Here is a 25,626-nt window from a genome sequence, read left to right as displayed (position 1 = left end):
AATAAAAGTTTTATTTTTATACCGCCCTTCTTGTAATCAGGGCGGTGTACAGCATAATAAACAAATACACAATACAATACAATATGCAATAAGAAAAAATACATTAAAATTTACATTAAAAATACATTCTGGCCAGCTCGCCATTGCCATCAGAGGGGGGGAGACTAACTGGAGCTTATATCGGGGAATGCTAACTTGAACAGGAAGGTTTTTAGTTCCTTCCTGAACTGTGCCAGGGAGGTGGCCGAGCAGAGCTCTATGGGCAGCGTATTCCAGAGGGTCGGGGCCGAGATGGTAAACGTCCTCCTCGCTGTAGAGGCTAATCTTGCCCCTGGGACCCTCAGTAGCTGCTGCCCAGATGTTCTGAGTGTGCGGGGCGGATTGTATGGGGAGAGGCGGTCCTCAAGGTATCCTGGGCCCAAGCCATGTACGGCTTTATAGGTTATAACCAACACCTTGTATTGCGCCCGGAAGCGAATAGGCAGCCAATGCAGATCTTTAAGTACAGGTGTTATATGACTGGCCCTGGGTATGCCAGTGACCAGTCTGGCTGCCATATTCTGTACCAGTTGTAGCTTCCGGGTATGGTACAAGGGTTGCCCCATGTAGAGCGCGTTGCAGAAATCCAGTCGAGAGGTTACCAGAGCATGTACCACCGTTTCAAGGTCCCTCTGGCCCAGGTAGGGACGCAGCTGGCGAATCAGCCGGAGCTGGTAGCAGGTGCTCCTGACCGTCGCGTCCACCTGAGATGTAAGGTGAAGCGACGAGTCGAGGAGCACCCCCAGGCTGCGTACCGAGTCCTTTACGGGAAGCGTGATCCCGTTCAGGACAGGTGGAACCACCGCCATCCCCGGGCCAGGAGAACCTATCACGAGCATCTCCGTTTTCTCTGGATTCAGACTGAGTCGGTTTTCCCTCATCCAGCCCATTACTGACTCCAGGCACGCCACGAGAGGAGAGATGCCATCTCCAGTCACTGAATCAGTCGGAGACATAGAGAAGACTATTTGGGTGTCATCAGCGTACTGATAACCCCGCGCCCCATGTCTCCGGATGATCTCTCCCAGCGGTTTCATGTAAATGTTGAAAAGCATGGGAGACAGAATGGCTCCTTGAGGGACCCCAGATGTAAGGGCCCTCTTATCGGAGCACACGTCTCCCAGCTGCACCATCTGGAACCTCCTAGAGAGGTAGGACCGGAACCACTGGAGCGCAGTGCCCCCGATTCCCACCTCTGCCAGGCGCTCCAGAAGGATACCATGGTCTATGGTATCGAAAGCCGCTGAGATGTCCAAGAGCACCAACAGGGACACGCTTCCCCTGTCAATGCCCATTATAGCTATGGATCTGCATTTTCTTGGGTTGTGTGTGGTCCATGTCTTCATCGTACAACTTTCTTCACTAGGCCTGCAGAAACAAAAACTGTGAAGTCCCCATTCCCCATGGGACAAAAAGAAGGTACATTGGGAGACGTACCATCAGTTGCACAATGTCAGTATACAGTAGAAGGATGGTGTAATACAACTACCATGTGGAACTGTAGTCAGGAAATTAAAAGAAGATTAGGACTGGGAAGGACAGCTATGAAATAGCTAGGTAAGTGTAAAGATATAACTCAGAACACTAAAGTGAGGATCATCCAAGCCATCATATTCTCCAGCACCATGTACAGATGTGAGAGCTGGACAGCGAAGAAAGCAGACTGAAAGAAAATAAACTAATTTATGATATGATACTGGAGAAGAGTGCTGAGAATACCATGGACAGCCAAAAAGACAAACAAATGGATCCTAGAACAGATCAAGCTTGAACTCTCCCAGGAAGCCAAGATAAACAAGTTGCGGCTGTCATACTTTGGCCACATCATGAGAAGACATAACTCATAAGGAAAGATAATAATGCCAGGAAAAGTAGAGCGCAGAAGAAAGAGGGGAAGGCCACACGCTAGATGGATGGACTCAATCAGAAAGGTCACAGGCACGAATCGGCAGAACATGAGCAAAGCAATAGAAGACAGGGGTCATTGGAGATGTCTCATCCAGAGAGTCACCACTTAGGGGCATGTTGCAAAGGATCTAAAGGATGAAGCAAGGAAAACAATGCCAAAGAAGTTACAAAATTCCAGCAGGCATAACTGTCTGTGCTCATACTAAAGGAAGGATAGATGAGAGAATAGAGGAGGGTCAGTGCTTCCGGGACAGATTATGCGCTTGCCTTTCACCAGGGGATAGCCTTCTCTCCTCTTTGGATCTCCTTGCTCTGCCTCTGTTATCCATCCCAAAATGCCATCTATCCTCACCTCAGAATGCCATCTCTGCATCTTCTTGCTTTGTGATCCGAGAATGCCTTACATACACATTTACATATGTAGCAAAAGCATTCACACAGTGTATCAATTTGCCAAATTTAAAAGGAAACACATTCACATATTCTGTCACACACACACAAAAAATAATTTTTTAAAAAGCCACTTGCAAAATGAGGTGCCATGCCGGCAGCAAGCAAATGAAAGGGAAATGTAGCACAGCAGACACATTCTATCAATATGTATCAACCTGTAGAACTATTCTCATAGTCTGTCAAAATAACATTACAAAAAAGAGAGAGAGAAAAAGCTGCCTGCGAGAGGGGAGGCATGTTCTGCCCTCTGCCCTCCCTCTGCCCTAATCCCTCCCCTGAACTTGAGCCAATCATGACTGGGGCCAAGTTCACATTTGCCGGCACCCAGTTTTTCTCAAAAGATACAGGAAAAACCCCGCTTTCAATAGGCCCACGCCAAGGGGGATTTGCCCCTGAACGGGTGTGCAAGCCTCAAATTTGAGTGTAAAAGAACTGGTGCCAGTATGAACTTCCCACTTTTAATCCAGTTTCTGAACTGGGGTAAAAGGTAGTCTGAATGGCCCCTAAGAGACCAATACTCACCCCCCCCCAAAAAAAAAAAAACTGGGGCAAATTATGGCAATAAGATACCATTTATTAATATATCTTCCAGTTAATATAAATTAGGAGGCAGCATGTAAACCCTTTTGTCCTGCAACCATTGTTTCCGAAGGAAGTTGGAATGGCTTGAGGAGTAATATTAACTGAAGTTCCAGTTATTATAAACTGAGAGCCAGCTTCTGAAACTTTGCTTCCTGAAGTGATTATTTGGTGATGTAGGTCAGAGTAAAGGAATTGGCTCAAGAAATAATGACAACCTCCTCTCATATTCACTTATTCTGAAAATGTCACAAGAATAAATAGAAAGAAAACCGCCAGAGCTTCCATGAGTAGTCTCTGAGAAACACTCCTAGAAGGTTCACCTGTGTTAACATGTCATTGTAGACAACCTCAGTTAACAAGCTCTGTCAGTCTAGTTTAGCCCTTTTCTTTACCTAACATGACAATCCAAAAACTTTCTCAGTTATCACATCATTTTTGACCCAACATACTTAACACTGGTATATCCACCAGTTTCTCCATAACTTTGCTCCATTAAGGCAAAGATCAGATTCAGCTGCAAGTAAGCCATTCATAGACCTAGCCTAGTGTGTGTATGTGTCTTCAGTTCATCTGTCAACTTAGAGCAGTGCCATATATTTCCCAGGTTGTTTTTAGGCAAGGAATACTCAAGAGTTGGTTTTTCCAGTTTATTCCTCTGCAATATTGCTTATGACACCTGGTACTGAATGGTGGGCTACCATCTGAGTAACAACCAGAGCTGAACCAGTTTAGCTTCCGAGAGCAGATGGGACCTGGTGTCTTTGGGGCATTTAGGTCCATATACCTAGCACAAGGCTGTTTTAAAAAAAAAAAAAACAACAACAACAAAAAACTGGAATACCTGTATATTTCTGATATATTTCACAAAAATGAGCATCATCAGTTTTCAAATTATTTGCTTTCTATTAGTCCAACTGAAGTCAGTGGGGACTACTTTGGGATAAGCAGCTTATTGAGGGCAACCTGTGCAGAGTAGATATGTGGGCAAAGACTCCCTTATCATGGCACTGGAGCATGAAAGCTTGGAAGTGCATTTGCTTGGTTTGTGTCCTCAAGAGAGCTCACTTTTCAAGTACAATACCTTGTGTTGCTCCTACTAGGGGTGATAATAATCCCGAAGCCTCCTACTCCCCCCACTTTGTATAGCATGGCTCTGTTAGCATTCTTACAAGAATTAATCTTGAAATTACTACACCTTTGGAAGGCAACTTTCTATCAGTAGGGGGTGTGCAGAAGGGGCACCTATTGTGACATGATGCTCTGCTTCTTAACCACTTTTTTCCTAATGAGGGCTGTTTTTCATCTAGGAAATCCACCAGGGGAAAAATATCTGGACACAACTTGCTTTGAGGAGGAAGCACAAGTTGGGAGTTTCAGGACCTCCTGCTGCCTACGCTTTACATGTGAGTAATGTGCTGCCTGCTAGATTTGGATTAAGGCTACTGGGAGCTGAGAGGGAACTTCTGAGTGGCCACCAAATTCCCACTCCTGCTATAGGGTCAAAGCACTTGTGTTACAGACCATTCTATGAGTGTCTTGACATTACTCCCATTTTTATGAGGAAAGATCCAAGACCTATCTAAGGAATTTATCACATTGGGTTCATAAGATGCCACAATCATGTTAGTCTAGGAAATGTGATGGGGGTAGTTACTATTGCGCAATGCTTCCAAATCACCATGGTAATAATAATAATAAAATTTATTTATATCCCACCCCTCTACAAGATGCAATCGGGGCAGCTTACAAAGATTAAAAAAACATATATTCCAAAAACCTCAAACCCCCCCCTTTAAAATACAATTTAAAATACAATTAAACGATGTAAGAATTAAAACATACATAAAAGTAAAATAAATTTAAAAATTTATAAAGCAAACTATAGACCGTGACTAAAGTGCAGTCGGAGTTCTTGAAGTTCTTCTGATGGTTGGAGAAACTATTTGGGAAAGGCCTGCCAGAAGAGATCCGTCTTAATACCTTTTTTAAAGCTGTTTAGGTTGGTAATATGATGGATCTCATCCAGCAGGTCATTCCACAATCTGGGCGTGACAGCTGAGAAAGTCCTTTGGGAGGTCATGGACAGCCTTGTTTTATAAGGCTGTAGCAAATTCCTCCCTGAGGATCTAAGTGTGCTTATATGGAAGGAGACGGCCCCAAAGATAGGTTGGACCCAAGCCATTTAGGGTTTTAAAGGTGATAACCAACACCTTGTACTGGGCCTTGAAACTAATGGGCAGCCAGTGAAGTGATCTTAAGATCGGTGTTATATGGTATCTTCTGGATGTACCAGAGACCAGTCTGGCTGCCATGTTTTGAACTAATTGAAGTTTCCAGACCAAGCACGAGGGTAGCCCCATGTAGAGTGCATTACAGAAATCAAGGCATGAGGTTACCAGTGCATGTACTACGGTCTCAAGGTCCCTGACTTCCAGGAAAGGGCACAGCTGACATATCATCCGGAGCTGATAACAGGCACTCCTGACCGTCGCATTCACCTGATTTGTCATGTAAAGCAATGGATCTAGGAGCACACCCCAGACTGTGAACACAGTCCTTTGAGGGAAGTGTGACCCCTTCCAGGACTGGAGGTTGTATCGCGATACCTGGGTTTGGTGCTTCGTATGTCCTAGGATGGAAGGCTGAGTCAACCTGGAGCCCTCTGGGATTGAACTCATAACCTTGTGGCTGCAGTACTGGCATGTAACCACTGTGCCACTAGGGCTCCTTATAATATTATAACATTATTTTATTTATTTATTTAGGTATTTAGGTATTTATATCCCGCCCTTCAGCCCTGTATTATTGATATATATACATTGATATATATTACTATATTACAATCGTCCCTCCATTTTCATGGGGATCTGTTCTGAAACCCATCCCACGCAAAAATGGAAATTTAAACCCCATTGGCTTCAATGGTCATGTGCTCCTGCAGGTACACATGCCATTTTATCCATCCCCACTTGCCAGTTCACAAAAGACAAGTGCATATTAATATTAACATATTCTATTAGTGTTCACTTTTTGTATATTTTTAATTACATTTCCTTTTTTTCAATTGTGAGCCATTTTGAGTCCAATTTTTTTTCCGGGGGGGGGGGGGGTATTATTTTTATATAGGAATTCCCCAGTGGCAAAATTCTCACATATCAAATGCGCCTCTTAAGACCAACTCATAGCCCAACTTTCAAAATCTTTCAGACATGGAGATCACTTTGTATCATGCTGGTTTGATTGGGTCAGCTTTCCGAAGTTAGAAAATTTAGAAATCATTTCCATGCACAGACCTTACGAAGTGTTTCAACATGAGTCAAAAATAATATCCAATTACATACACTTCAAATGGGTCTAATATTAATCAATCAGCCCCTTACACATACACACCCCACAAAAAAACAAAAACAAATTTAAGAATAAGAATTCTATTTTGAGTTTTCACTTCCAGTGAACTGACCTTAAAACAGCACATAAAAAAATAAAAAAGAAAGGCCAATTTCATAAAGATATGTAGCAACACGAGAAACTTATTAGCCCCTATTGAGATGTCTAATATTTTGTTCTTTTCAACTGAATGGGTTGAAAAATTACTTTACTAATTCCTAATGGTGCAAATATTTGTACAGAGACCTTTTATATCCATGAGCAAACTGCTTTGTTCTTGTAGAATTTTTGAAAGTACTGCAACAAGTGAGTCATGTATCTTAGGCAGTACATAAGTCTTCCAGTTTATTTTGTTTTATTTCTTTATTGTAATAAAATCTTTGCTATCTTTAGGGGGTGAGCCTTCCCTGCTCTTCTATCACTACTGTTTTTATTTTAGATTATCATGGCAGGTGGGAAGTCCTATCTAGGCCTCCAGCTTATGAACACTGTTCCATACGGTATTTCTTTGCTTCATTGCACACAGTCAAGTTTCTTTTGTATTACATTATTATTAGTGCAGCAAAAATGAGCAAGAGGGGAAAAGAGAAATAATATGCTATGTCAGTGGGACAGGGGATCTGTTTTAGGTTTTAGTTGAAACTTCAAACGGAACTATCCAAAGTGCTGGACCTATTCTGAGGATAGATCAGATTCGATGTCCCACAGTCATGGAAGTCACCAGTCACCACTGTTGCAGTGTACACGAGCTTTTAATGGGGGAAACAGGTGGTGTCCATCTATATAGTGGCAATGTAAAGACCACTATATAGATGGGGACCACCTCTTCCTCCTATTAAAGGATTGTTCAATATCTATTAATGGATATAGGATAACTGACATTGGCTACTTGCATGGGAGTTTGAATCAGATATATTGAAGGAGACAGGGACAGAGACATTGACACATTGCAAAAATAATCCAGTTTGAGACCGCTTTAACTGCCCTGGATCAATTCTATGGAATTCTGGGAACTATAGTTTTGTGAGACATTTAGTTTTCTCTGTCAGAGAGCTCTGGTGCCACAATACACTAAAATTCCCAGGATTCCCTAGCACTGAGCCAGGGCAGTTAAAGCAGTCTCAAACTGGATTAGTGTGTTTTGGACTATGGCTCAGTACAGACTGCCGAAAAATGGCAGTCTGGGGCCGATTTTAGGGCTCAGAAGTACAGAGCATCTGCACGCTCCCAAGCCCTACCATGCACCGCTGGCGCCATCATGGCATGACACCATCCACATGGGGAGGTGCCATGATGACGTGAGCATGCCTCAGCGCCCAAACAGTACTAGCTGGAAGTGATGCAATCGGGGCATGCGAGCTTGCCAATCCCATCCCTTCCAGGAAGCTGCTTTTGGCAGCTTTTTTTTGCTCCTGAGAGGGAGCACATTGTTGCTGCACCTTTTGGTTGCTGCGCCAATGATGCATGGCAAAAACGAGCGGCACGGAGCCGCTTGTCTGTTGAGACCCTATAAATGCTTTGATAATACCCAAGGAAGTTCAGAGTAAGGATGGACAGATTCTTAATCATTGTTTTTTCCAAGTCTGGAAAATGGGTTTCCCACCAGTCAAAAACCAGTTGGTCTGGAAACCATCTCCTATGAGGAGTGGCATAGGAAGCTTGGGTATGTTTAGCCTGGAGAAGAGAAGCTTAAGAGATGGCATGAGAGCCAGACTTAAATATCTGAAAGGATGTTATATTGAAGATGGAGCAAGTTTGTTTCCTGCTGCTGCAGAGACTAGGACATGGAGCAATGGATTCAAGATTCTGCTTACACATTAAGAACCCCTGATGGAAATTGCTGTTTGACAATGGAATATGTTGCCAGAGTGTAGTAGAGTCTCCTTTTTTGGAGGTATTTCAAGAAAGGCTGGATGGCCAGCTGTTGGGAGTGGTTTGATTTTGTATTCCTGCATGGCAAGGAGTTGGACTGGATGGCCCTTGTGGTCTCCTTCAGCTCTGTGATTCAATGATCCTATGAATGTACAGTGAGTACAATTATCATAGCCAGTGTTGGCTTCAGCATTGTTCAGTAACATGTTGCTCTTGTATTTTTTTTTTTTAAAAAAAAACACCTGACCAACAGATTTGTTTCCTTGGCCTCTTTTTTTCATTTCCTGTCAGTCCTCATTTGGGAGTTATACACAGTAGTTTTCATACTAGGTATGATTTCCTCAAATCATATAAGACTTCCAAGGTGAGAGAAAACAAATACCTTTGAATTGGCTTGGTGGGATCCAATAATGCTAGAATCATGTTTGTGTCATATAAGTTATTTACTGGACATTTTCATAAATGTTTGATTGAGTTTGTATTCCAGTCTGTTCCTTAACTTCAGACCTCAGGGAAGACTAGCATATGGCTAAGCATATTATGCTGAACCAGTCAACATCTTACATGTTACTCTCTTGACAACTGTTCACATCCCCCCCCCCCCATCAACTGAATTCTCTGGCCTACATTGAGTAGCTTAGTCCCAACTAGAGTAGAACACAATGAACAGGAAGCCAACATTTATGCAAATTCCATTAATTCGGTAAGTCTACTTTAGTTCGGGCTAGCAACTGGATCGAGGCCTCTATGAGTATATCCACACTGCAGAAATAAAGCAGTTTGACACCATTCTCTCCTACAGAATCCTGATATCTGTAGTTTGGTGAAGCATCAGAGCTCTCTCACTGACCAAGCTAAATACCTCACCAAAGGACAAACCCCAGGATTCCACATGATAGAGCCATGACAATTAAAGTGGTGTCAAATTGCTTTATTTCAGCAGTGTGGAAAAGCTGTATATTTCCCTACAAGTGTTCTTTTCAGTAACACTAACCTATAGTTTTTGTGGGTTTTTCAGGCTATGTGGCCATGTTCTAAAAGAGTTTATTCCTGACATTTTGCCAGCATCTGTGGTTGGTATCTTAATGATCAAATCATGATTTTGGCCTCTGAAACCATAGCTTGGAGTTGTGCGCTCCCTTTCCCCCTTACCCACTCTGCTTCTTTTGCTGATTTCCTGTTGTGCAAGTCTGAAATCTGGTTGTTTTTCTATTATTATTATTATTATTATTATTATTATTTATTTATTAAGCGCTTTATTTATTAAGCGCTGTAAATTTACACAGTGCTGTACATACAATCTTTTTAACTGGACAGCTCCCTGCCCTCAGGCTTACAATCTAAAAAGACACGACACAGAAGGAGAAGGGAGTGGTGGAGGGGAAGGGGCCTCTATAGTAGGATAATACATATAAAATACATAGCAATATAGGAAATGATTCAATAAAACAGACAACAAAAGAATATCAAATAGCAAGTGACAATTATGCAATGCCTGGGAATGCTGCCCTGAACAGGATGGTCTTCAACTCCATTTTGAAGCTGGTTAAAGAAGTGATGGCTCTTGCTCGCGGGGGAAGAAATTTCCAGGAGTGAGGGGCAGCGAGTGAAAAGGGGCAAATCCGAGATGGGGCAGAGGAAATCCTGGGCTGGGACAGCAGACCTTGACTACCAGAATGGAGGGCCCGAGTGGGAAGGTGAGGAAAAATAAGGTCTGATAAGTAAGGAGGGGCCAGCCCATGGAGGGCTTTAAACGTCGACAGCAGGAGCTTATACTGAATGCGGAAAGGGAGGGGAAGCCAGTGAAGGGATGCCAGCAAAGGAGAGATATGGTCAGAGCGGTGGGCGGATGTGATAATGCGTGCAGCTGAATGCTGGACAGAAATTAAAGGATGGAGGTGAGAAAGAGGAAGCCCAGCCAAGAGGATGTTACAGTAATCAAGTTGTGAGCCCACTAGGGCATGGACCAGGATCTTGACAGTAGAGGCGGAGAGATATTGTCGGATTTTGGCAATATTGAATAAAAAGAATCTACAAGCCTTGGCTGTGGTCTGGATCTGAGGGATACACGACAGAGAAGAATCAAAGATAAGACCAAGACTGCAGGCTTGCTGGACTGGTTGAATAGAAATGTTGTCCACAGAGACAGAAAAGGAGTGTTGAAGGGTGGACTTAGGAGGAAAGACAAGAAGCATATAATTTCCCTTATGCAAGTGGTTGTACTTTCTTTGACCATTGCACATACATATTCAGTTCACACTTGCATAAACTAAGTTCTGCAAATATAACCATCTCAGATGAGTTGTACATTCTTGGATGGTGCACATCTATTTGTCAGGACCACAATTCATTTGCAAAGGCAAGCATTACACATTTCCCATTGTGGAATGGCACAATTTAAGCAGGCACATTTGTAGGGCCTTCTCTGCTGTGATAGCTGGTTGTGGAATATCCTCCCCTTAGTAGAGATGGGGGAAAAATCTTCAGAACTATTTGAAAAATACTAAAAAATCATGTTTCCCCAGTGTTGAGAAACCCTGTTGAGATGTACCCTGGACTCATATGTTGTTGTTTTGTGCAGAAGACAATATTTTCTGTACAAGAAAGGATATCAAACCTGACTTCTCCCTAGAAGCCAAGATTACTTAGCTGAGACTATCATACTTTGGACATATCATGAGAAGACTTGACTCATTTGAAAAGACAGTAATGCTTGGATAGTTAGAAGGCAGTAGGAAAGGAAGAAGACCACATTCCAGATGGATAGACTCAGTTAAGAGAGTCATGGCTTGAGCTTGCAAGATCTGAGCAGGGCTCTTGATCGCACCCTTGTCCTGAATCGAATGCATTTCTCTAACTATCCACCATGCTGGAGACAGAAATGAAAGACAATAAACACCATTTCTGAAATACAGTAACAAATTATCAAATAAAATGAACACAGAAATCTTTCTTGGCTCTACGACAAATTCCAAAACCAATTATTGTGGAAAAGCCTTTATCAGGATGACCAAAAAGGCCTAAAAATTATCCAAAGATTTTAAAAGCTGTGGCTCTTTCTATCAGGCAGGATGTTATTTTAAAAAGCCATCTGTTGTTGCACCGTGTCTGCTGTTTTCAGGTATATCAGTGGTGTTTTATTTCCTCCTTAGGCCGTTGGATATGATTTTTAACCTTTAGACCACTGTACATATTTTATGCAGTGGCATAAAAAACTTCACTTTCCAAGCACGGAGGCAAGAGATTGTCAGAAGCCCAAAAGGATGATTACTGTTATTCCTGAAGAGAAGCTGTTACAAAACTGTAGAGTTCAAAGCTTTGCTGTTGGGAAACATTCAGAATTAAAGCTGTTAATCCTCTGGTATCAGGGAGAGTATATAACCAAACAATTTACACTCGTTTCCCCTTCTGAGCTATTTCCATAAAGCAAGAAAATTACCTTACTTGGCCTGCGTGGGATCATGTTTTACCTTCCAATCAAGCCAATCTTCTGCAGAAAATTATTGGATCAAGTATTCACGAGACAAAGTTCATCTGTGCTACCCATAGAGAGATCAGTTTCTCTGACTGGTTGTGATGAGGGACATGCCTTGTTTGACTGAGAGTCAATTACAATTTAAACTGGATGTCAGGTGTCTTTCATTTGCCCCCATGCACTATGGTCAGTGAATCTTTCTATTATGCCAAACATGAGATGAGAATAGAAGCTGCAATCCAGATTTCATTGGTACAGTTGGCAACTAAGGGTGGAATAAAATTTCACAAAGGGAGAGAAAAGTATCCATATTTTCTTCTTCCATATAGCACCACTTCTAGAGTTTTCATATATGTGGATCACCACCCCTTCCCCACTCTTCTACCATTAAGAAATGTTGTATACACCTTTCAAAGTGTAAGAAACATAAAAACAAAGCTTTCACCTTTGGATGCTTCCATTTTGCACAGGAGAGACAACTGTTTGGGTTTAGGGAGCCACATTGGGCTTCCAAAGAATTTTGGAGGACCGCCCCATCTCCAAATATGGCAGCTCCAGGGGCCACACTTGTCCCATCCCTCACTATCACTATTAGTGCAGATTTATGCTATACTAGCACAAAGTGAAGTCTCTGCTGGAAAGTGAGGGAATCTCGTACAAAATTTATTTTGCAATGGATGACCAAAGCATGTGTAAAATAAATTTGAGGCACTCATTTAACTAAGGGCAACATAATAATGAATTAAAACAAGGAAGACCATGGAGATTGGGAAGTTTGTACAACCTTTAATTGCACTTCAGCCACCAAAACGCAATTCATTTTGTGCCATTCAACTTCCCCATCAAATGAATTCTTACAACTTCAGCTCAGCAAGTGAAAGTTAGTCAAGTCACTGAACCTAGAAAGGAGGCTAATTAACTGGTTCTTTCATGATTGGTGACAGTCCTCCATTATAAAGCATTGCCTATCACATGAAAGGGGGTCTGTCTTTTCACCCTTTCAAGGGCGAACACAATTGGCTGGGAAGATGAGATGGTACAGAAGTGAAATGATTCATAGACGTTACTCAATGTCAAACAGCTACCGAAGTTTCAAAGCAGGCTTTCAAATAGCCAAAGTTTTATTTCTGACTGGCCATGGTTAAGAACAAAAGTAAGAGATTTGCATCAGGACTTAAACTGGGGAGTGAACTAAAATTAAGCATCAAAGTATTTCCCAAAGGCCCAAGTTTAGGTTTAGGTGAATGAACCCACTTTTGGGCATGAAAACTGCAAGCGGGGAAAGAGGAAGGCAGTTAATGCCTTAGCCTTCTATTCTCTGCTGTTATCTATTCCCAAGCTCTCTCCCTTTTGGGATCTAAATGTGACATTTCATCCTGATGCATGGCTGAAACCATGCAAGGCACAGAATAGCAGTAAGGAAGGGGGAAATTGAAAAAACTGCAAATGGGGACAAAAGGATCAATTACCCTCAGCACTTTTCTTTTTATGAATTTGAATGGCAATACAGTTGATGACATTCAAAGCCCAAAATGGCATGAGATTTTGATATTTGAAGGAGTGCCTCCTTCTCTCTCTCTGCCTCCGTGAGGAATGATATCTGCTAGAAGGGTCCACTTCTGTGTCCCACCAGCAGGAGGACAAGGGACAGGGTCTTCTCTGTTACATCCTCCTGCTTATGGAAGGTCCTTCCAAATGTATGTTTGTTTCATTCCAGTGCCAAGCTGAAAACATGATTTTTTACTGAAACTTTGGGGCATCTTTCTGTGGGTTTCCCACCAACAGATTCTGATGGGGTTTCCTCCTCCACATATCTGCACATTCCTGTGTCAGGCCACAAGGCAAAACCAATTATTTCTATTAGTACTATATCTCCCATCACTCTCATCATTTCCCAATAAACATATAATATTCATACAATTCACTTATGTAGCAAAAACATTAAACATGCTATATATTACAACCACAGCAACAATCTTATGACAGAATGTCCCAGGTTCTGACAGTACCTTTGGTTGCACAGCATTACAGTTTGACACAAGGTTTGTGTAGCACAAACTATGTGTAATTCTAGATGCAGAGATTTGCACCATGCAACCATAATGTCTCAGTGTATATCGTATCATCTAGGGTTGTGCTTCTCAATTCATCTAAGGTGAGGGATTAGCAATTACCGCCTCCCCCCCCCCCCCCCAAAAAAAAAAAATAAATGCCAGAGATCAATACTATATTTGTGCCCACTGGCTATAACTGTTTTCCTCACATCCCTGGAAACTTACCAGGGCCAAGAATGTAGCCAGTAGCTTTTGGACTAGCACCAGTCTATGGACCACTATTTTGAGTAACACTGCACTAGGAGCCTACATTCTTCTGTTAGAATTCTACTGAGCTTTACTATTAGGCAGAGGGAGAAAACGTCCTCACAGTTAGATCCTGTGAGGCAAAGGAACACTTTCCCAACTGTACATCCTGAGTCTCTGGTCATTCCCTGCTCTTGGAGGACTCAGCTGAACATTTCAAACAGCCTGTCCACTGGCCTTTATCCCTTGTGTGTGATGCAGGGGCCTTGCCCTTTACTGGCATTGGTACTGTGAGTCCTTTAGCTTCTATACATGGAATGGAGGAGGAGGTGGCCAACCAAAATGGTAAAAAGTCTGGAAACCATGACCTATGAGGGGTGACTTAGAGAACTGGGTATGTTTAGACTGTAAAAGAGAAGGTTAATAGGTGACATGATAGCTATGTTTAAACATTTGAAGGGATGTCATATTAAAGATGGAGCAAGCTTATTTTCTGCTGCTCTAGAGACTAGGACATGGAGCAAATGATTCAGACTACATGAAAAAAAAATCACCTAAACTTTAGGAAGAACTTCCTGATGGTAAGAGCATCAATGGTGGAAAATATCACTGCCTTTGAGTGTGGTGGAGTCTCCTTCTCTGGAGGTTTTTAAACAGAGGTTTGATGGCCATATATTGGGAGTGCTTGATTATGTATTTCCACATGGCAGGGGTTGGATTGGATGGCCCTTGTGGGCTCTTCCAGCTCTATGATTCTATGATATTGTTCTGTACCTCAGGCAGAAAAATGACTTAGGTTGTTCCAATTCCATCTGAAGAAATCTACATTCTGATGAAATCTTTTCTAACCTAGGAGTACAGAACATCTGAGCTGTATTACTTCTAGAGGCTTCATCCATCCTTAATGCCTCTGTTGGCCTCTAAACACCAGTGGGTAGGATGAACAACTGTTTCCCCTTACCTTTCCAAGGTATTTTGTTAACTGTCAGAATGTGGCACCTTAATTTAGTTTTCTCTAGGCTAAATATATCCTCAACTGCAACTGCCCTTTACAAAGCTGCTGGCAATATTTCATCAAGATGTTTACAAAATTGATTTAGTATGCTCAGCTCAAAAGCTTCTACTGCTATTGATGGGCTTTTGCTCAGAACTTGAGTAGCTAAGTGCATGGCTGCTATATGACAAAGACTGGAATCCTGTAGGTGTTTTATGCATGTATTAAGTTTCCCTATGGAAGCAAATGTACATTTTTGACTGATGCATTCTGCTCAAGGCTGCAGAAAGTGAATTGCACATGTGATGCCATCTGTGCAAAAACTTACACACTATGCATAAATGCATATGTGTATTGATATGCATGGCACATAGTGGATGTAACATTTGTGCATTCTGCATTCTTGTGAATTTGCTCATTTGGCTGTGCATTTGGATGCTCATGCAGTGTCTTGGTTCAGTCACACAATAGCATAGCAGAATTCATGTGTAAGTACACATACAGAGCTTTATGGCATGCATCTCCAGTGTAGGTTCCTGGCCACAGTATTTTTTCCTCCTCCTTCTCCTCGATTCAAAACTAACACACCATCCTTCCAGACATCCTACATTTATCCATCACATAGCAGTGATGGATTTCTGGCATTTTTCAACAGAAGCAATGTAATTAATTTTCCATTTACAGCATTCATGCCCTCAAAGGATTTGGGTTTTCCTTGTATGCGTAGGAGTATGTGTGTGGGGTGATGGTGATGGTGATGGTACAGAGAAAGATGTATAAGTCAACCCTGTGTATCCATGGATTTTTTTATCCATGGATTCACCATCCATGGGTTGAAAATAGTAAAAACAAATATAAATTCCAGAAGCATACCTTGATTTTACTATGCTATTGTATTTAATGGGATTTGAATGTCCATAGATTTAGGTAACTATGGGGTCCTGGAACCAAACCCCAGTGGATACTAAGGGCTCACTATACCTTTCTTTATTGCTTGTTGAAACCAGTGGACAGGCTGGAATCTGGGAATTGTAAAGTAACCTTTCCAAACTCTGGTTAAAACTGATGCTCCATCTCATTACCAAGTGGAGAGCTATGGGGAGGGGGGACGGGAGGCAAAATGAGGGCACTGCCCTCCCTAAATCAGAGCCCCTCCCCACTATGAAAATTTACATCATTAGCCAAATGTCTAGCATCAGAAAGAGTGAGATATTACAAACTGGTCACATCCCAGACTCTTTTATCTGCTGTGTTTGCATTTTCTTGGTCACTCGGCCTGTTTCTTTTCATTGGATGCTGAAGCTTTTATTTCTAAATGCTCAACCAAACTTCAAGTTACTACAGTGTTATAAACTTGGGTATGGAGGGAACATTTCATTGGAAGAAGCAGAATTTTTATTTTGGGGAAATTTCCTCATATGAAATGGACTGGGTGGCCTCTGTGGTCTCTTCCAACTGTAGCATTCTATGATCCTATGATTCTAGGATCTTAACCAAAGTTTCCAAGCTATTCTTTTATGTTCAGTGTAGCATAGCAGAAAGTGGAGAGGTCTTTCTCAGTAGAGACATCTCAATTCTGGAAAGCTCTCCCCAGAAGGGCTCACTCGGCACAAAACTGTCTGTATGTTATTTCAGGCTTCATGGGGTTGTTTTTTTAAAACAATCTTAGGCAGAGTTCTCTTAGGAGAAGGGAGCTTGTAGCACCTTTGAATCTAACTATGTGACAGAGGTATGAGTAACATAAACTTTCATGAACTAGATCGACTTCCTCAGATGCTGGAGGAAGAAACAAGCATGAATCTAAGGAAGTACACCATGTCTATGAGAGGATCTACACTGCAGAAATAATGCAGGTTGACACCGCTTTAAATGTAATGGAATTCTGGGAATTTGTTGTGCAGTTTTGTGAGCTAGTTAGCCTTTATTGTCAGAGAGCTTTGGCATCACAACAAACTACAAACCCCAGGATTCCATAGCATTGAGCCATGGCAGTTACAGTGGTGTCCAGTTGGATGATTTCAGCAATGCGGATCCAGCATATGAAAGCTTATGCTTACAATTTCTTTTGCACAGTTAGTCTCAAAAGTGCTACAAGATCCTTTTGCATACTGATATTACATACTTATGTCTCTGAATCCTAAGGGGAAGGATTTGAACGCAGTCAGTTTTGGCGAACCATTCTGTTAAATGCTAAATGCTTAGTCTCAAATGAATTACTAACCACTTGACACTGATGCTAGCATTAACATAACCATGCAAACAAGCAGACCAGAAAAATCCCACTTTCCCAAAAGTGTCAATGAAAGGGGTGGGGGTGGGGGTGGAATTGAAATTCTTCCAACTTACATAGGGAATAGTGTCCAAGGTATCAGTGTTGACGATTATAGGAGCGGGGCTGGCCTAGAAAGGGAAAAAAGGAGAACATAAGAATATGTTATGTTATATTTATTGGATTTACATCCTGTCTTTCTCCCACAATGGGATTCAAAAAGCCTGATACTGGATAAACAGTGAAACACAATGTATTTTACATGTCACTTTCCAAGTTCTGCTGTGGTGATACAGTACTGTATTCAATACATTGTGCAGCCAATATATAACTACGGTAACTTGTCACACCATCAATGGTGAATGCACAGGTGTATTAGGATGATAGTACTTTAGCAATAGCAATATCAATAGCAGGTACATTTCTATACCGCTTACTGAGGGTACTAAGCAGTTTACAAAGTGTAAGGTAATTGCCCCCAACAAACTGAGTATTCATTTTAGTGACCTACGGAAGGATGCCAGGCTAAGTTGACCGGAGCCTCTGGCTGGTATTGAACTCACAACCTTATGGTTTGTGAGCAAGTGGCTGAAGTACAGGCACTGGAATCATGCGCTTTGTAGTTTAGAGAGGTACTTAGAATTTTCTGTTAGAAAACTCCAGAGTGCTGTCATTCAAGGAGGCCCTCTAGAGAATTCAAAGTCATCATGCCAAACTACAAATCCCAGATCTCTAGAGTGCTGTTGTTCAGGGAAGCCTTCTGGAGAATTCAAAGTTACCACACCAAGCTATAATTCCCAGGATTCCATTGGATGGAGGAATAGCATTCAAAATGTATCAACTGTAGTAATTGTATTATAGTGTATTATTTTAGTCATTGAACTCATTCTCCCAATAACAAGACTTAAGGTCACTTGCAACATACTGGAAAACAACGCAGATTTAAAAAGTACTCAAAACTTCAACAGAATAATAAACATAAATGTTATTTAAAAGAAACTCAAACAATTTATAAAGTTAAAAATATTAAAAGTCATTAAAAGACAATGTATATATATATTGTAAAGCAACACAACAGATTGTTAAAACCCATTGAACTATGAAGTAGTGATGATCAGCATCTCCATGCCCGTAGAGTGAGGAAAGCTTCTGAATCTGTTTCGAGGCTAGGGTTGAGCACCTTGAATAGCTACTTTAAAATCTGGGTTAAAGTCTGTAGCAGATCCACTGCTGCCATGACATGGGACCCTCCATTGCTGTACAGAACGGATGTACCCAGAACATGTTCAAGAAATTGGCTTCCTAAAGTCAGCAGCTCAGATGATTTGGAGTAGGGAAGAAGTGAAGGCTGTGACTGCTTAACCCCTTCCCAGACTGCCATATGATTTGCACAATTAGCCAACAATGTGCATGATGTGGAAAATTAGGGGAGCTGAAATGTGTCAACTCGATCTAAGATAGCAATTACTGATAGTCTAGATAATCTTTAAAGTACAGCATCTTGCCTTGCAGAAAAACCAAGTTGGCTCAGACCATGCTCAGTGCACTCTTATTTACTGTTGTGTTTTCCATTTCATTTAATTACATATTTCATTCCTCATCTTAATTTCTTCTCCTGGTCAGTGTTTCTACCTGTGTTTGAAGCCGTTTTTTTTCTTTGCTTCTTATTGACTGAAGGTGTAAGGGAGTAAAATGAGGGCATTGCCTCCCAAATAAGATTTCTGCCCACCATGAATTTTTAAATTAATTCCCCAAATTTCTAGCATCATAGCAATGCTTTGAGCATTCAACTAGGACTCTGGAGACCTGGGTTCAAATCCCCGCTCGGTCATGTAAAACCACAGGTGACCTTGCACAAGTCACACTCTCTCAGCCTCAGAGGATGGCATTGGTAAACCCCCTCTGAAGAAACTTGTAATTTAAAACTTCAGTTAAGCATTTAGAAATATAGTTTATGCATCTAAAAATAGAAGAAGAAGAAGAAGAAGAAGAAGAAGAAGAAGAAGAAGAAGAAGAAGAGGAGGAGGAGGAGGAGGAGGAGGAGGAGGAGGAGGAGGAGGAGGAGGAGGAGGAGGAGGAGGGGATACTAAAGGAATGCAAAGACAGGATTAGTGTTTTATATGTGAATAGTTTCCAGTATCTTATTCTTTGCAGTGCTGGAAATTTGGGAAAATTTCATTGGAGCAGAATTCTTGTAGGAGGGCCATGCCCTCATTTTGCTCTCTCCCATAGCAATACCCATGTAATCCAGCATCCTTATTACCTCTGTAACCTGACTAAAGACTCTCTTCCTTCAGGCTCATCTTTTTTTTCTGTCACAAATTTAATAGGAAGCAAAGGCTTGTAGCTGGGATGTTTTCCTGCCTTGCAGATAAGGCAGCTGACAGTCACAGTGACAGATTGGAATCCCAACCCTGGGACAAAACTTGCCTCTGCAACCTTTTTAAAAGCAGGATACTAATAGCTTTTGGCTTTTGGGATGGACTTGAGAGCAACAATCAGAGAAATCTGCTGGCATTTTGCTTTTTAAAAAACCCAACCACTACTATTTATCCTTGCCCCCTGTCAATGGCATGCATCTCCATCAAATGCACTTTGTTTAATTTTAAAAATCTTTTCATCAGTAGTTGGACAGGGAACCCCCCTTTTTTTTTTTACAATGGAAATAAACATGCATGGGATGTATAGCTGCAAGCAGTGTAGCATTCACAATGGGGGCAATGTACGTGTGTTCTGTACTCTGATGTCGGTCCCCAAGTACAAAACAGTGTGTAGCCCCCAGATAAGCACTGGACATGTCAGCTTCTGTAACACTGCAGCAAATGATCAGAGACAGGGCATTTGGGTTCAATAACAGGCCAATGCCCAATTTAAAAGGAAAAAAAGGGTGTGTGTGAAAGGTGTGTGCTCTTTCAGTGAAAAACAACAGGGGGGGAAATGCACCAGCCTCTTTTGTTATTGCAGGTCAGCATGCAAAATTAAAATCACTAGGTGTGATGTGCCAAATAGTAGACTATGTGTTGAATGACTAAGGATGAAGGCAATGGGAATTCTGGTTGCTCTGTATTTTTAAATGAACCAACCTAATCTGTGCTATGGAGCGTGGTGTAATGGTTTGAGTGTTGGACTATCACCCTAGACACCAAGGTTCAAGGGCTCAGCCATGAAACCCACTGGGTGATCTTGGGCAAGTGACATGCTCTCAGCCTAATAGAATCATAGAATCATAGAATCGTAGTGTTGGAAGAGACCATAGCTTACTTGCTGTTCACCGCTATGATCTTTGGAATAGCGGTATATAAATAAAACAAATTATTATTATTATTATTATTATTATTATTATTATCATCCAGTTCAACCTCCTGCCATGCAGGAAATCACAATCAAAGCATCCCCAACAGATGGCCATCCAGCCTCTGCTTAAAGACCTCCAAGGAAGGAGACTCCACTACACTCCGAGGGAGTGTGTTCCACTGTCGAACAGCCCTTACTGTCAGGAAGTTCTTCCTAATGTTGAGGTGGAATCTCTTTTCCTGTAGCTTGCATCCATTGTTCTGGGTCCTGTTCTCTGGAGCATCAGAAAACAAGCTTGCTCCCTCCTCAATATGACATCCTTTCAAGTATTTAAACAGGGCCATCATATCACCTCTTAACCGTCTCTTCTCCAGGCTAAACATCCCCAGCTCCCTGAGTCGTTCCTCATAGGGCATGGTTTCCAGACCCTTCACCATTTTAGTTGCCCTCCTTTGGACACTCTCCAGTTTCTCAATATCCTTTTTGAATTGTGGTGCCCAGAACTGGACACAATATTCCAGGTGGGGCCTGACCAGAGCAGAATACAGTGGCACTATTACTTCTCTTGATCTAGACACTATACTTTTATTCATGCAGCCTAAAATTGCATTGGCCTTTTTAGCTGCCGCATCGCGTTGTTCACTCATGTTCAACTTGTGGTCTACTTGGACTTGGACTCCTAGGTCGCTTTCAAGTGTAGTTTCATTCAGCCAGGTGTCCCCCATCCTATATCTGTGCATTTTATTTTTCTGCCCTAAGTGCAGTACCTTACATTTCTCTGTGTTGAATTTCATTTTGTTAGCTTTGGCCCAGTTTTTTAGTCTATTCAGGTCATTTTGAATTTTGATCCTGTCCTCTGGGCTATTAGGTATTCCTCCTAATTTGGTGTCATCTGAAAATTTGATAAGTATGCCCCCAATTCTATCATCCAGGTCATTGATAAAGATGTTGAATAACACTGGCCCCAGGACAGAGCAATGACAGAACAATGAAAGGCAATGGCAAATGAACAAATCTTGCCAAGAAAACCCCATGGTAGAGTCACCATGAACTGGAAATGACTTGAAGGCACACAACACACACAATCTGTACTTCCATCCTGGGCCAATGTGCACACTGAAGCATAAATATGATTTGGGTTACATATGTCTTCAGATACTGAAGTGCATCTCTCAGCACAAACACCTTGCACATGAAAGTGTGCTTGTTAAGGAATACTGAATTGAAATGTGTAGGGGGGATTTGTTGTTTTTACATTACTTTGACTTATGTGGCAACCCTATCATAGGGTTTTCCTGGCAACATTTTTGAGGAGCTTTGACACTGCCTTCCTCTAAGGCTGAGGGGCATGACTTGTCCAAGGCCACCGAATGGGTTTCTATGGCTGGATGGCAATTTGAACCCTGATCTCCAAGAGTGCTAGTTCAGCCCTCAAACAAATACACCACTTTGGCTTCCCATATGAGGGTGGGGAAGATGTAGAAAAGCTGTCAGCAAAAACTGCATATTAAAATGAATGAAAAAACGGGGAGAATTTTTTTAAAAAATTTTTAGATCTGATGCAGAAAATAGACAGAATGATTGAATATATCCCCAATAAAATCAAGGTATGTCTCTCTCTATGCATAAAGTTTTAATAGCCTCGAGACTGAATTAAAGCACAACAGAAAAACTACAGTTTGAGTCTGCCTTATCCACAATTCCAAAATCTAAAATACTCCAGAATTGTCCATATAGGTATCATCTTTGCTTTCTGATGGTTTAATGTGCACAAACTTGGTTTCATGCACAAAATTATTAAAAATGTTATGTACACATAAAATTACCTTCAGGCTGTGTACATATGGTGTATGTATATGAAACATAAATGAAATTCATGTTTACACTTGGATGCCATCTCCAATACATTACATGTGTATAGGCAAATATTCCAAAAGGGAAAAAATCCAGAATCCAAAACACCTCTGGCCCCAAGCATTTCAGATGTGGGAGACTCAACCTATATTTCATATTTATTCATGGATTTATATTTTGACACTCTTTCAATAATGGACTCCAGGTGGTTCATCATAAGACTAAATGAAATAATATAGTTAAACTGTGAAATAAGGTAAACTGTTTGAAAAGAATTACAGTAAAGAGCCAATTAAACCTACCAAAAATATCAGTTGGGCATTTAGAAATAAAGCTTTTAAAACATGCTCCTAAGAAAAGTACACGAAAGAAAAGCCATGGAAGCCCATCCAATCTTCTCTCACCCCACAAATCCTCAACATAAAGGGCTTAGGGACACTATTGAAAAGTGTTGGATTTGGTATTGGGGAGCAGAGGGACAGTTACCACTAAAAAGTAGATAGAGACCCATTCCATGACCAGATGCTTCTGCAATTCTCTGGTCTTTGGGAAGGGTGAAGAGCTGGAAGGGATGGGAATTTCTGCTTTTGGCAGCCCAGAGGCATACACCTAAATAACGATACAGCTCAATGTGCTTTAGCCTTTGCTGTTTGTAAAGCAGCTGGCTTTCTCCTCTTTTCCCCTTTACATTTTGTAAAATATCTTCCTTTTGGCATTCCTTTATGTGTGTCCAGAGGAGGGTGACCAACATGGTGAAACCATGGAAACCATGTCCTATAAGAAGCAGCTTAGTAAGCTGGGTATGTTTAGCCTGGAAAAGAGAAGGTTGAGTGGTGACATGAGAGCCATGTTTAAATATTTGAAAGGATTTCATATAGAAGAAGGATCAAGATTGTTTTCTGCTGATCCAGAGACTAGGACACAGAGAAATGGATTCAAACTACAGGAAAGGAGATTCCACCTAAACATTAGGAAGACCTTCTTGATGGTAAAAGCTTTTCGACTGTGAAATATGCTGCCTTGGATTATAGTGAGGTATCCTTCTTTGGTTGGCCATCTATCAGGAATGCTTTGATTGTATATTCCTGGGGGTTGGATTGGATGGCCCTTGAAGTTTCAAAGAGCTCTATAATTCCATGAAAAAAAATAATACAAATCCATGGTTTACAATATTCCCCAGCAATAAAGATAAACATGTATCTGGACAGGAAGAGACATCCTCAATGGCATCTACATGGTGCCTCAGGGAGCAGTTCTCCTCAAAAGATAACATACAGTTACCAACCAGATTTCTCCTTTTCCTGACATTTCTTGGTAGCAGCTTGAAATCAGAAATGATTCATATACATGTTAGAGCAGCAAGCCTGCATCTGATCCACCAAAGGACAGCGTAAATGTCAAACAAGAGCTGCTGCAGATTGTGAACAAATGTGTTCTGTACCTTGAATTTCAATTTGGGAAAGATATCTTCCACATATGTTTCGCTTGGGTTAATTCTGAGGGTTTAAACTGTGATTGTTAAGTAATATTCCACTAAGAGAACATGAGTTACTAGGCAAGATGCAAAGGACAGTTAAGAAATAAAATAGGTATATCTTCCGTTGAGGTACTAACACTCATTGCTGCTGGGATGTAGGTATTTCATATTCAGTGGTAGGCAATTGTAAAGAGTCCATGGGACACTCCACTAGCCATTCCTGGTTTTAAATGTTAAACAGTGCAGAGTAACATATATAAATGGTGAATGCTCTTGAAGTTTGTGGGAAAGGCAATTCGCCCTCCTTTTTGGCTAGAAAAAAAGGAGCTTGGGGAGTCTGGGGAAGTAGCTTGGGGAGTTTGGGGAAATTCAGAGCTGCAAAACCACCCGTAAGGGTGAGATGTGGCCCCAGGGCCACACTTCACCCAGCTCTGATCTACAGTGACAAGCTGGAGCATGTCCAGAGGAGGGTGACCAAAATGGTGAAAGGTCTGGAGACCATACGCTATGAGGAACAGCTTAGGGAGCTGGTGATGTTTAGCCTGGAGAAGAGATGATTAAGAGGTGCTGTGATAGCTGTGTTTAAATATTTGAAGGGATGTCATGTTGAGGATGGAGCAAGCTTGTTTTCTGCCAGAGAATAGGACACGGAACAAACTGCAGGAAAAGAGATTTTCACCTCAACATTAGAAAGACCCTCCTGATGGTACGAGCTGTTCAACAGTGGAATGCATTCCCTCGGAGTGTGGTGGAGTCTCCTTCTTTGAAGGTTTTCAAGCAAAGACCAGATAGCCATTTCTCAGGGGTGTGAGATTTTGTATTCCTGGATGGCAGGGGGTTGGGTTGGATGACTCTTGTGGTCTCTTCCAACTCTAGGATGCTATGATTCTATGCATAGAATTTGTAGGTAAACACAAGCTGATGGGGGGGGGGGCTATGAGCACTGTTGAAATAAGGGCAGTTTTTTGGTATTTGCGGGGAGGTGGGGGGTTCCAGAATCTGTTGATACAGAGGACCAACTGTATGACAGTGCTTGAGAATCTTTAATCAAGATCTGAAATTTTAATTAAATATGGATTTCCCACTTGTACAATCCATGCCCCAACATTTAATCTGATATACCAAATATTTCAGCATAAGAATATAAAATCATCATCAGTTCTGCATCTGACAGAACTCCATTAAGGTGATCTATCAGTAATGGGCAAACATTCTATTCAGCACTTGTTTTATTCCTCATCAAACCTTCTGTGATGGTGTTATGGCAATAAAATGGTGCATTACACAGAACGATCCTTCTGATTAATGCACAGCAAACAAGGATTGCTTAAATCTCATTAAAGCATCAGTGCCTACCATGCGTCCAGTATTCCTCTTTCTTATTTATTTAAGAACAGCAGGAATTTACTTGTCAATATTTTGAAATTAAGTGTTTGAAAATAGCTATAAATGTTGTGACATTCTTGACTAATTGAAACTAATATATGTACCAGCACAATTTATCACGTTATATGCACAGATCACACAGAGCTGTATTCACGGGTGGTACTCTCCTTACTAGTGATCACTTCGAGCATCGCTCTAGAATCATAGAATCATAGAGTTGGAAGAGACCACTAGGGCCATCCAGTCCAACCCCCTGCCATGCAGGAAATCCAAATCAAAGCATCCCCAGCAGATGGCCATCTAGCCTCTGCTTAAAGACCTCCAAGGAAGGAGACT

General features: G+C 41.5%; 1 protein-coding gene across 19 annotated transcripts in view; it reads right to left on the bottom strand.

Annotated features, from left to right (window-relative positions):
- The window catches only part of DLG2 (discs large MAGUK scaffold protein 2), a 1,248,672-nt gene that overhangs the window by 367,834 nt on the left and 855,212 nt on the right, over positions 1-25,626 (bottom strand). For all 19 annotated transcript variants that reach the window (XM_089512900.1, XM_089512903.1, XM_089512905.1 and 16 more), the window contains one exon: positions 17,357-17,410. In XM_089512900.1, the coding sequence (XP_089369026.1) occupies positions 17,357-17,410 (54 nt within the window). The remainder of the gene's footprint in view (positions 1-17,356; positions 17,411-25,626) is intronic.

This window comes from Sceloporus occidentalis, unplaced genomic scaffold (assembly GCF_023333645.1).
Source record: "Sceloporus occidentalis isolate IW3139 unplaced genomic scaffold, rSceOcc1.0.p SCAF_2, whole genome shotgun sequence".
Taxonomy (NCBI): Eukaryota; Metazoa; Chordata; class Lepidosauria; order Squamata; family Phrynosomatidae; genus Sceloporus; species Sceloporus occidentalis.
The sequence above is the reverse complement of the archived record's forward strand: the minus strand, read 5'-3'. Positions and strand labels throughout refer to the sequence as shown.